Below are 12,922 nucleotides of genomic sequence, written 5' to 3' on the forward strand. Positions count from 1 at the left end.
AATGAATAAGTGGGTGGATAGGCAAGTGAATTAAAGTCTCCTATTAAATGCCATCAGAATAAATAAAAAGGAAATTCTACATTCAAATGCTTTCTTTGCTATAAGCATTGTGACCTTCTATAAAGCAAATGTAATCAAGGCACTATGCTGCCAAAAACCTATAATATCCTTCAGGCTAGAGTCCAAACATCTTAGGGTCATAGAAAGCCCTTCAAAACCTTGTCTCGGTCTCTAGCACAGTTTTCCTCCAACTAAACACTACTTATTTGAGCATCTTAAAAAAAAAAAAAAGGATCTTGAGGTGCCAGGGTGGCTCAGTCAGCTAAGCATCCGACTTCAGCTCAGGTTGTTAAGTCCAAGCCCCATGTTGAGCCTGCTTCTGGATTTTGTGTCTCCCTCTCTCTCTCTGCCCCTCCCCCATGCCCACTCCGTCTCTCTCACTCTCTCAAAATTAAACATTAAAAAATTTTTAAAAATAAACAAACAGCTTCTCTCTCACTTAGGTATTTCTCATACTATTCTGACTTTCCTCCCTCATTTGCTAAGTCTGCCTAATTAAGTCTCAGCTTAAATTATCTTCCAACAGGGGTGCCTGTATGGTGCAGTCGGTTAAGTGTCCAACTTCGGCTCAGGTCATTATCTCACAGTTCGTGGGTTCGAGCCCCGCGTTGGGCTCTGTGCTGACAGCTCAGAGTCTGGAGTCTGTCTTCAAATTCTGTATCTCCCTCTTTCTCTGACCCTCCCCTGCTCATGCTGTCTCTCTCTCTCTCTCTCTCTCTCCCAAAAATAAAAATAAAAACATTAAAAAAAAATTATCTTCCAATAGCATCCCTCTTCTGACCTTCTTAGATTAGAAAGATGCCTACTGCAGCATTATTGCGCTTTTCAAATCTATTGCAAGTGTTTCTTTGGTTGTTTACCCCTACGAGGACTTTTCATATAAGCTTAAGAACACAATCAAATGAGAAAAAAAAATTGATGGATTATCTGATTACATCAGAGCAAGAATTTCTATGCAACCACAGATATGAAGAACAAAAATAGCATACATACGGTAGAATGAGAGATATTTCAAATGTTTAGAACCAATCTTACTATGTTACGCACGGTGTCTTAGACATTAACAAGAAAAAAAAGACAGCAAATCCAATAAAAATATGACCAGAAAATTATTTTTTTCTCTCATTCGGGATTCACTTTATTCTATTCTTTTTCTTAAAGAAATTTATAAAACTAAATATAAATTTTTTCCATCTGTTTCGGCGTTCTATGCTTCTCCTCACTGGGGTCCGTTCCTCGTCTTCGTGGTCTTCCCCTTGCTTTGTCTCTTCAAAGGTCAAGGTCCCCGGGGAAAAATTGCTGGAGATGACGAAGGAGGCTAGGGTTGGGGTCCAGGAGTCGTTGGAGCTTGTTGTGATCCCGGACTCTAGGCTGGGTGGGGGACTGGGTGGCCATTGTGTCATTGTTTCTTCATTTCCATGGGGTGTGGTAGCCTGAGGCCAAGCACTGAGTCCTTCCTCCTGCCACGCATTTTCCCCTTCGCTTCATTTCCATATGTTTCCTTCTTTCAGTGACACGAAGAGGAGGACACCTTGGTCCAGGCTTTGAGCCGGTCCTTGAAAGTCCCCGATGAAGTGCCAGAAGACTTCCCCCTCAAAGGGCTCGTACCCCGTGATCACTGAGGACCAAACCGCCCCCAGGCTCCGCACGTCCATGGGAGGCCGTTCCTCCTCTTGCCACAGGAAGGCTCTCGGGGCAACTGACCCGGGGCTCTCCCGAAACGTGTGGAGTTTGTACCCCGCAAACTCCATGGTGAGGCCAACGCCGGTGCGAGATACTTTGAGTTCCCTCTCATAGAGTAGGGTCTCCAGCGTCAAGTCCCCGGGGGAGACACCTTGCTGGTGGCACCACTCCACACTGGACAGGAGCTGGCAGAACGTGTGGGGCCCGTTGTCGACCACGCGGCCATGGTGCGTGCAGGCCTCATCCAGCTGGTCTCTGCTCACCTGGCAGGAGACGAGGGCGACCCTCGTGATGGCGTTCACCACCTCCATGGATGTGACGACATCCGGCTGATGGGATGTCTTCAGCTTCTCGGCCTCATAACAAAGGCCCTGGAGGCCAGCAGGGTCCTGCTGGGTCTTGTGGACATACTGGATGTCCCACATCCCCAGCTTCAGGGTGGTCCAGCATCCTGGAGACGCTGCCCTCTGCATGGAGAAGCTGCCCTCCCCTTCAGTCTTGGAGGGTACATCGATATGGGTCTCCTCATTGTTGGGGACAATGGGCAAAAGCCCTGGAAGCATGGTTGCCTCTTCTAACTACTTATATGCTAATCAACCCACCCACCCACCGACAATATACAACGTGCTAATACTAACCAGGCTAACTACACTCCCTATGGTATACTAACAATACTATGCTTACTAACTCTACCAACGAGATGAACGATACTAACTGTACTAAAACGCTCATACTAAAGACAGAAATGAAAAAAAGAAACCACAAAGAAAATGAAGGGAGAAAATGAAGAAAAATGGGGAAAATGAGAAACTAAAAAAGGAAGAAAAAAAAGAAAATGGAGATAAAATGAGTAGAGAAAAGGAGAAAAATGAAAATGAAAAAAAAAAAAAAAAAAAAAGAACCAAACGACCAAAAGAGAAGCAGAAAGCAAGCTAGCTAGGGTCAGGCCAACAGGTCACCAAGGCTTCCTGGGCTGTAGAGACCGAACACCCAGCCGGGCCACGGTCTTATATAGACAGGTTGTGCAGCTACATCACAATGGTGCCTTATGAGGTCAGAGCAGGAAATGGGCCCATCGTGCAATCACGGCCGGGGGTGTCTGAGACCACAGTGTTTCCTCCTTTTTTATACCCAAGACCCTTTACTTAAAACAAACAAACAAACAAACAAACAAATAAAAACGGATCCCAATGGGCTTTTTGTTTCTTGGTGTGGGATTTTAAAGACTGATATTTACCTTGTTAGAAATCAAAATCTCTACGATGGGTCAGTGCCTTTTCATTTGGAGTTTAGAAAATTGTCATTTTAGCTTTTATAGCCCTCAGAATGTCTACACTTACCCCATTTTTGGTCTCAAAATAGTGCTACAACGGATAGGGAAAAGCTGTGTTGCGTAAAACATGAGAAGCTCATTATTAACATCAAGCTCAGAGGAAAATTGCTTTTCATCGTATTTTCACCAATAAGGTTGGGAGCAGATGTCCCCTCAGAAACCTTGGAGGCCAGAAGGCAAAGGTGGAAGTTTTCAAAGCACTGAAGGGACGAAGCTGTCTACCAAGAAACCTGTGTTTGGGAAAACGGTCCTTCACAGATGAGGAAGAGATGAAGACATTCCCGGAGAAACCAAAGCTGAAAGGCTTGCCCTGACCGCTAGAGCGGCCCTGCAGGGAAGGGGGTCCTGCTGGTTGATCGGAAAGGTCCCTGGAAAGTATCGCGAAGCCTTCTGGAAAAATAACCTCCCGGGGACAAGCAAGTACACAGACAATGATAAAAGCTAGTCCTGTCATGACTTTGGTCTGTAGCTCTCCTTTGTGTTCTCTACCTGAAGAGAACGATGTATTTAATCACCTATGCTCTTGGACACACGGCACATAAAGATGTAAGTGTGTCATCATGCTGAGCATCTCTGGACCTCTTCTGAGAGCAGCGCTCCACAACGGATGGGCCACACCGCAGCCTGGACACGGCTGAAAAGGGGGTGGGGGGCGGGGAATTAGTGGACAACGGAAAGCCCATCCTGAGGAAACGGTTCAGGGTGCAGCACAGAGAGCCAAAGAGACAGAAAAAGGCAAAGGCCCATGAGACTACAATCGGAATCGTAGGCGAGAGAAGGGAGGGCACGAGAGTGACCACGGATGTCTCCCCAGGCGGGGGCCAGCCCTTCCTGCCCCAGCGCGCGGGGGCCTACCGCAGAGCCTCCCTCAGGGTTGCACGGAGGTGAGTCTGCAGAGACTGCAGCACAGGGAGGAGCAAGGAAAGGAGAGGGGAGAAGCGGACACGAGCGCCACGCCACCTGTCCCTCACACGGTCCCATCTACAGCCTCCTGCAAGAAGGGGTCTGGGTTCTCTCAGCCTCCTTGACTCGCTTGCTTCAGAAAAGGCTGATGAGGAAGCGCTCGGTTCAGTCAGCGGAGCCACGATTTCCTGGCGGAGGAAACAACGCTCAGGAGGGAACCTGGGCTTCCATTGGTCTGCTGTTGCCGGCAGCTTTGGGTGCCTCTGAGGAAAACCAGCCATGTTCTCGGTGGCCAATGGGTAGTGTTCACAGATGCGGACGGTCTCACGGATCGAAGACCAGGAAGAGCTGGGCGCAGTGGCGTCCCATCGCCTATCGCCCATCGCTGAGGACGCCAGAAACTAGACCGGCGCCCAAGGGAAGGAACACTCTGGCAGCCCGCACAAAGGCTCCAAAACCCATTCCAAGAGCTTTTATGCCAAGCAGCGACTCAACTCCACGTCGACCACAGCAGTCCTTGGAGGACCAGAGGGGGCTAAGTAAGGAGCGGGGTTTGGACACCATGCTGGCATTGTTCCCCGCGGGCAACATAATGAATCCTTCCCCGAGAGCCTGGCGGCGCTCTGGCGGGAAGGGCGACTCCCCAAGGGCGCAGTGGGTCCGGGGGTCCTCGAAGTTTCCGCAGCTACACGTCGGCGTGGACTCTCTGGGGCGGGCTGGCACCGGCCGCAGTCCCTGGGCACGGGTAGCGGTGCGGTCCCGCGAACGGTCCTGGGGGCGACCAGCACCGGCCATTGCTCCCCAGAGGGTCTGAGTCGGTCCAAGCCACAGGCCCTCAGAATTTAGGGGTCGGGAAAACAGCCGCATCTGACGTAAGACTGAGGAGAAATGTACCGCGTGGCAATGTGATGGCTTGTTCCCGGTCACCGGAAATGCAGGAGTCGGTGGGAGGCATAGATAAAGGACGGGGGCGCGATTTTGTGTTGGGGAGAACATAGCAACACTACAGACTGGATTGTCCGGCGACGCCATTTTCATGATCAGTAAATTACTAATAGGTATTTTACAAGAAAGAAAATTTCAAAAATGATTAGTATATGAAGAAATGAGCATTTCAACAATCATTTAGAATGCCAAACAATCCATAGGAAAAGCACACCGTTGAAAGACGTTTCATGCCAAAGGATGGCGGGAACACAGGGACACGGGAATCTAGGCACGGCTATTGGTTGTGTAGACGGTGCAGTCATTCCAGAGAGCGGGGGGCACTGCATAGTCAAAACAGGTCAACGCTCGGCCTACACCCTAGGAATTCTCGGCCTATGTATATATTCTGAAGAAAATCTCACTGAAGTCCATAAATAAAAAACCCACGAGTATATTCACTCCAGTGCCTTGCTGCCTAAGTATTAGTACAAGTTAATAGTATAAGTCAAGGTAAATAAGCAAAACCATTTTTGCTTCTGAACACTGTATAAAGACCACATAAGATGGTTGATTCATCTGTTCAAAAATCCAAAATAAAAGTAGTGTCTATGAAAATGTCACCTTGGATAGAAATTTTAGGGCTGGGAGGGACATTAACAGATAGCTATGTCATTCAGTTCCTTTATTTCACAAATAAAGCGCTGAGGTCTAAAGACATTGAATAACTGGAGGCAGATCACCTGGAGGTGCACAGCAGCAGGAGGTCTCGGCGCGGTCTGCATCTACTGCTGCATGCTGCCCTCCGTTTACAACGGCTGAGAAGACAGAATTCGACTGGGAACGCCTAGTTCTGAATCCAGGTTCTGTACTTCTGTCATCTTTGTAATCCTGAACAAGTGCTTTCACCTTTCTAAAACCAGGCTTTCTGATCTATCAAATGAGGCCAATAACAGTACCTGCCTCAGGTGAGCTGCCGGAAGGAAGTGCTGAGAGCACTCAGCACTGTAGGGCACACGGAAAGCGCTCCAGCCATTTCACCTACTATCACTGTTTTTTTTTTTTTTTGAGAAAGAATGGAACAGTCTCTTATACTGAGAACATAATTAATGCATGCTACATAGAAGAGTGGGCAACTCAGTGAAATGAGCCGTTATATATAAGTAATACTCGAACATTGTTCACAACTCAAAGGACAGCGAAAGCAAATAGAAGATAACCATTTCCTGGGAGGTAGGAAAATATTTGAAAGATTCCTGGCTTGTCCTTCAATTTCCTTATTAATTTTATAGATAATCAGCTATATTCTTTTGCCCTAGAGGTCAAGTGTCCATAATTCCTCTTCCTTTATAAGAAATCAGGAAATTAGCAAAAAGCAAAGCAATTTAAGAATCTCACTTTAGAAATTAACCTTGAAAACTGGGCAGAAATCATTAACAACTCAGTTCTTTATTCGATGTCAACTATTTCTTCTTCAATGAATCCTCTACAACCATCATAACTGATATTCTTAAGGGTCATGAAAAAAGCTAAATCAGAATAAAATGGTCTGAAATAAGGAATTTGGTACATTTTAGTCACATTTTAAACTGTAACCTTTAAACAGTTTTTTTTAAGTTTATTTAAACTTTATTGCTCTTGTGTGTGCAAGTATGAGCAAGGGAGGGGCAGGAAGAGGGGGCTCTGTGCGTTTGACAAGTCTATACAACTCTATGTTATGCTGTGTTCCAAAATGTAGCTACCATCCGTCACCATACAATACCATTAGAGTATTACCAACTGTATTCTCTACGCGGTGTCTTTTATTCTTGTGACTTGCTCATTCCTTACCTGGAAGCTTGATCCTTAAAAGGAGGTTTAATCTTCTGGTATCCAGATACCTAATGTGTACCAAGCTCCTTACCAAAGCAGACAAGCGGACACTTTACTATATATGGCTTTATATTCACCAAGTTTTATGATTCTATGATTTTTATATATTCATGTGATTTTTAGTACACTCACATTTACTGGAATGATTCTCTGAAAGCTGTTTCCCTTCATGATCAGTCCAAGGAGAGGGTACAATGACATCTTTTGTGAAAAACTAGAAAAATTAAAGTCATACAATTAGGCATGAATTCCCCCCAAAGTTTAAAAAAGTACCTGTTATTTTCAAATAATCAAATAATCACCAAACATGTCACATAGACTTTATAATACTTTTTATATTAAAAAATTTAAAACTTAAAAGCACAAATGACCAAAGGTGAAATAGAAGAAACCTAAAGTATATATAAGGAGAAATGTTAATATTTCAACCACTTAAATTTGAAACTTGCGAATTAATCAAAGAGCATTAATCATAGAGAAAATATTTTTAATTCCTCCCAGTTGGGGTGGGGGAAGGTGGGGATGACAAAAGGGAGGATGAAGAGGGAAGAAATAAATGCAGACAGATGTATACAGGTAAGCTGTAAGAACGGAGTGGTGGGACTGGCTTACCCTGGCTCTCAAGATGTAGTGAGTTTTCAGGAAATGTGTGCATCAGTTGTTAAAGCTAATGTTTAAAACTTGTAAAGTTACAGTTAAATAAATTATATCAAAAGTAAAGGTAATAAATGCCTCAACTCATCACTTGCTAATTATTTTACACTTACCAGTATCCGTGCTTTTGAGATGAAATGTCTTTTGCATCAGTACGGTGGATGGCCCACATATACTGGTACACTGCGGCCCTTGGTTTTAGCATTCAGTGAGGTCACGTCAGTAACTCGGAACTGGCCTCGGGTGGAGTATTTACATTACAGACAGCAGCGACCACTAACACTCACGCTCTTTCCGAGACCAGAGGGCCACGGTTCAACATTAACCGGTACAGCACTGGCCAGTATACTCAAATGGAGAGAAAGCATTTGGATACATCTTTCCTTTTTTCATCCTAGATATAAAATAAAGCCTAATACAATATTTTTCCCTTCCTTTTCTGTTTTGGACGGAATTCAAAACATTTTCTTTTCTGTATTTTTTTTTAAAGTGTAATTTTTTTAAAGTAATCTCTACACCCTACATGGAACTCCCAACTCACAACTCTTGAGATCAATGGTCAAACGCTCTACTGACTGAGCCAGTCAGGCACCCCCAAAACATGTTCTTTATATTCTGTCACACATATGGTAAAGAACTAATTCCTTTGACATGAGGAAAGATGTAAAAAAAGGAGAGGGAGGTGGCAGAGATTATGATATGTACAATTCCCAGAAAAAAAATATAAAGGACCCATAGACTAATGAAGCAATGTATTTAGTTGACTCAGAATGAAAGAGATACAAATCCAAATTAACAAGATGAAATTTTTAAAGTGATAAGAATAATACAAATTAAGAGGTCCGAAAATAATCAGTATCAGATATGAGAAAACAGAAAGTTCCATAATGCGGCCTGGAGTAAAAATTGCTACCACCTTTTGGAAGGGCGGTATGGCAAAATTTACCAAAACTGAAAATACAAAGCCTCTGACTTAGCAAGTATGTTTCAGTTACACAAAGGTATGTGTACAAGTGGGTTCACTGAACCACTATTTGTGATAGAAAAACACCAAACACAACCTAAACATCTATCAATGGGGGCTGACAGATATGACACATTCACACAAAGGAATACTACACTGTTATTAAAAACAAATGTGCTAATAATAAAAATTAAAAATAAAAAAATAGTAATTAAAAAATTTAACATTATTAAGCCAAAAAGTCTAGATGGAAAACAATAAGAGAATGATCCTATTAATATAAAAGTGTTAACGGCCATTTGCTATTATATATATATATAAAATTAGTCTGAAAGTATAAATGTCATGTAGTTACTTTTAGGAAGTAAAATGGGAAACAAGAAGCTCTTCATTTTCATTTCATAATTTTTCTTTGAAGTCTAAATGTGTTTTGTTTTGACTATATACATGTATTTATTCTTTCAAATACTTATACATTTGAAAATATTTCATTTGTTTCTGATATCTTTGTTTCTGATACACTGACTCTCATCTTCATTCGGAATTCATTTTCTTGAATTTTCTACTGAACTTCCTTTTAAAGTTGAGGATTCTAAAGGGAAAGCATATTTCCTAAAATGTTGGGAAATGGGAATTAGTCTGAGAATACCTAACTGCGGTGGAATCAAGTGATTCGATCAGAAGGCAAATTCTGAAGTTTCCGGATAAAGTAGTAAATAATGTTTGGGAGCACAGTACATGAAATGGTTTTTGAAGAAACAGGCTATGTCTGAAACACAAAGGGAAAATACAGACACTAGAAAAGTAAGTGCAGGAGGGGCGAGAACATCACTGGATCCTAAACACCCATGGCTGAAGTCTCTGGAGCGCAGGAGGGCCAAAGATAGCTGATGAGTAGAGGGTGAGAGGGGGCTAGCATGGGGAAAAGGAAAAATAAATGTTCCCGTGACATAAAGACATTCTGGGAAATAACTAGATAGATAATCCTTGCTTATGCTCTAAGAGAAATTGATCAAAGGAGCAAAAAGTGAAAAACCTAGTTTATTATTTTTATTTAAAAAACCCCCAGAAACCCTACATTTTGTAATCTCTTTTTTCTTTTTCAGTAAGGTCTTTTGTTTCATGAAATATATTGTAGGTCTTAAAAAATTCAAAGAATTAACAACAAGAGATAAAACCGTTACCAATGCCAATCTAGATTTTCAAGGTCTGAAAATATTCCTCTTCCTCTATATAAACTCCAATTTGAAACTGAAGTATCAGTATCAGTATTCTGGAGGCCCAAGGGAGATAAACTGTGCTACCCTCTGAGAATGAAAAGATAAACGAAGTACAATATTGGCCAAAAAACAATTTCGTCTAGGGGAGGGAAGTACTAAACCAACAATATTGTAAATGTGCTGGGAGAGGCCCTGGAATAGATGAACAGCATGGTCTTACAGGCGCACAGAGGACAGAGGGTTGCTTGACAAAGCCGGGCACAGGCCAGGCTGGTGGGGACCTCGAGTGGAGTGGTAAATGACTGAAGGAAGTCATCCTAAAAGAGGTGACATGCATGCAGAATTGATGCTTAACTGGCTTAATGATCAGTAACAGTTTTAAGTTACCTCTTCAATGGCTTTTTGTCTTTTGTCTTCCACATCTTTATCTATGCTATACAGAAATAAAGAAGAAAAATAACCATGCCATTACTCCAGCTGATTGAACATTTGAAATAATAAGCTTTCAAAGAAATACTTTCCTTCCGTTGAAAACTGGCAAACGTTAACCTCATTTTAAAAGAAAAACTGGTATCTTATCACATTAGTAAAGGACAGTATTCAGATATTTGGCATTGCGCTGTTAGGATTACCTCCCTCTTTTCCATTCAGTGTGAATGGAATACTTTTTTCTTTTAAAAGGGCTTACATACAATATAACTTTTAAATTGCTAGGAACAACATAAAGCAATTTGAATAAACTCTGTCCTCTAACCATCACAAATTAAGAAGTATTTCATTCACAGAAATGTAAAAATGTCCAAATTCTTTTTCTTCAATTATAGCAAATTTATCATAGCCATAAGTTTAGAATGAACTCTTCCTCTGAAATAGAAGAAAAGAAACTATCATCCTTACAGTTCTGAATAGAGAGGCAAAAATCTTAATTATGAAATAAAATACCATGTAAAATTCTGTCCAAATCAATTTTTTTCACTTTGATACAATATGCAACTACAGCAACACAAATTTATCACCTGTAAGATTTAACATAACTTGTCGGGTCTCAGGCACCGGGCGCAGACCTGCTAAGGACTGAGCAGTTGGCCTTGGTAGGACCACGTCTTTAATCTGTCCCAACCCAGGAGAGAACATTTGCTTTCCGTCAACAAATTAGTAAAACACTTCTTTTTAAAACAATTTATTTTCTCTCAAAAATTTTCATGTATATATATGTTTTGTGGCTTAACAAAGCCTTAGATAAGACCTTTTGTATAGTTTAGTACATTTCAGACACTAAAACCAAATATATTTTTCAAGTAAGGGGATTATGAGAAAATAGGTTACAATGATAATCCACAAGTCTCAGCTTGAACGACAGCCATGTGGAGGGCAAATAACTCAGTTCTCTTTATCTTATCCTGAATACAACCAGGTCAAAATGACAGTGCATAATAATAACAACGGCATACAGTATTTAGTAAGCTCTGATTTAGTATTACCTCATTCAGAAACATTTTGCTGATTCATCAGAGGGACTTTAAGAACCTGAAATAGTCAAGCGACTACTAGAAACAGTGAATATCACTTTAGGTAAATATTGTAGAACCTGATCATGGGAGGTTCTCAGAAGTCACACAGGACAGAGTACGCTGACCGTTATATCACAGGACACCAGCATGATGCATATAGGTACCAGGTATGCCTTCAATGGGTACTGAGTTGGGGAGGGCCTTTTCAGGATTGTTCACCTCCTGTATGGGCAGACTCATTTGTTTGTACTCGTCTGTCTTACAGTTACAATTTTTTATGTGTAGCAGTATCAAAAGGGTGGGAAGCACTAAAATTGGGAACTCAGGAAGAAACACTAGAAGCCACTGCTTGTTTCTAGGAATGAATCAATAGGTTTTGTTGAGAATGTACTCCTTATTCTTGGCAGAAGCCATAACCATATATTGAATTACAATAGTAAATTAAAATTAGGGTCTTAAAATTACTATTCTTTTCCCCTCTTTTGTATTACAAATCTACCTAGTGAAACACACCAAGATTCTTTTCATAAACCTACCTAGATAATACATCATTTATTAATAAGGATGGAAATGTTGTGTCACAACTTTGGCTAATTGTATTGTTGACTGTCTAGATCAGAAATAATGCCCTATATCAGTATTCCTCAATGTGCTAAATAAATACCTCATAACTGATAAATACTAGCTGTCCATGGTTGAATATCCCAAGAGGCAAATAATAAAGCACATACTTTGTGAAACAAAAAATATCAGCTTAATTTGTAACATTTGCTTTTAGATATTCTTTTCATCTCTTCAAAAGTTATATTTAATTAAAAATCCTTTTATGCTGTCCCCATTCTTTTCCCTTTCTACTACACTTTGGATGGTAGTTAATTGTGAGGGAATGGTCATCAAGTTACTAACCCAAGAGAGGAAGGGGTAGAAAATCCAGAAAAGCACTTGCAAAAACATCTTACCATGTATGCATTTTTATGTGACTGAATTATAAAATTAAGGGGAAAACAACTGTCTGTTATTGTGGGCTGACAACACATGCACTTTGGGACTGAAAAATAAAAGCTGGTCTTACCAGTACTCAATTGTTTAAAAAAAAAATCAGACCATAAAACTGACATCAAAAAGAATCCCTCAAAACTATGAACACTGTTATTTATAATTACAGATTACAGTAAGTCACAATCAAAAAGCTAGGTCTGTTCCACCAAAGGTGTGCATGCTCTCACAATACCGGACATCACCACACAGCACAACACGTAAGTCTGAGGCACACTAGGTGTAGAAACGCACGTAACAAGCTAAGGCTGCTCTGATTACCAGCTTGACTTCTGCACAATGTAATTTAGATCCCTAAGGGTCCTGTATCAAAGCTGGATAATGTCTAGGAAAGCTCTCTCTGTTGCTAATGGATACCCTTTCATTCAATGTGTTTTAACTTGGTAAAGGGATTTTAGGCTTACGCAAACACTGATGGCAATGAAAGAATTTTTTGCTTTTCCCCACACCACCAAAAAAAAAAAAAACAAACAAAAAACAAAAATTAATGGGAGAAGACACAACCATATAGAAAGGTACAAATTTCAAAATGTTCTTCCTTCTATCAAGTGGCGAAAAGCACAGTTGTCACATAAGTAGCAGAGGAAGATTATCTCTTTAAAAAAAAAAAAGATTCCTACTCAGGTTTAGAACTGTTAGCAAAGGAATCTTCTTTCTGGATATAATAAGTAAGTTCACTCTTCATTTAGATACGATAAATGTGTATCAAAGATCAAAGTTTTTTCTCCCCAATATCTTTACA

General features: G+C 41.2%; 1 protein-coding gene across 3 annotated transcripts in view; it reads right to left on the reverse strand.

Moving 5' to 3' along the window:
* Positions 1–12,922, reverse strand: part of BORA (BORA aurora kinase A activator) — a 30,955-nt gene that overhangs the window by 14,496 nt on the left and 3,537 nt on the right. For all 3 annotated transcript variants that reach the window (XM_029936623.1, XM_029936621.1, XM_029936622.1), the window contains exons 4-5: positions 10,001–10,046; positions 6,908–6,989 (exon numbers count right to left, since the gene is read on the reverse strand). In XM_029936623.1, the coding sequence (XP_029792483.1) occupies positions 6,908–6,989; positions 10,001–10,046 (128 nt within the window). The remainder of the gene's footprint in view (positions 1–6,907; positions 6,990–10,000; positions 10,047–12,922) is intronic.

This window comes from Suricata suricatta, chromosome 4 (genome assembly GCF_006229205.1).
Source record: "Suricata suricatta isolate VVHF042 chromosome 4, meerkat_22Aug2017_6uvM2_HiC, whole genome shotgun sequence".
Lineage (NCBI taxonomy): Eukaryota > Metazoa > Chordata > Mammalia > Carnivora > Herpestidae > Suricata > Suricata suricatta.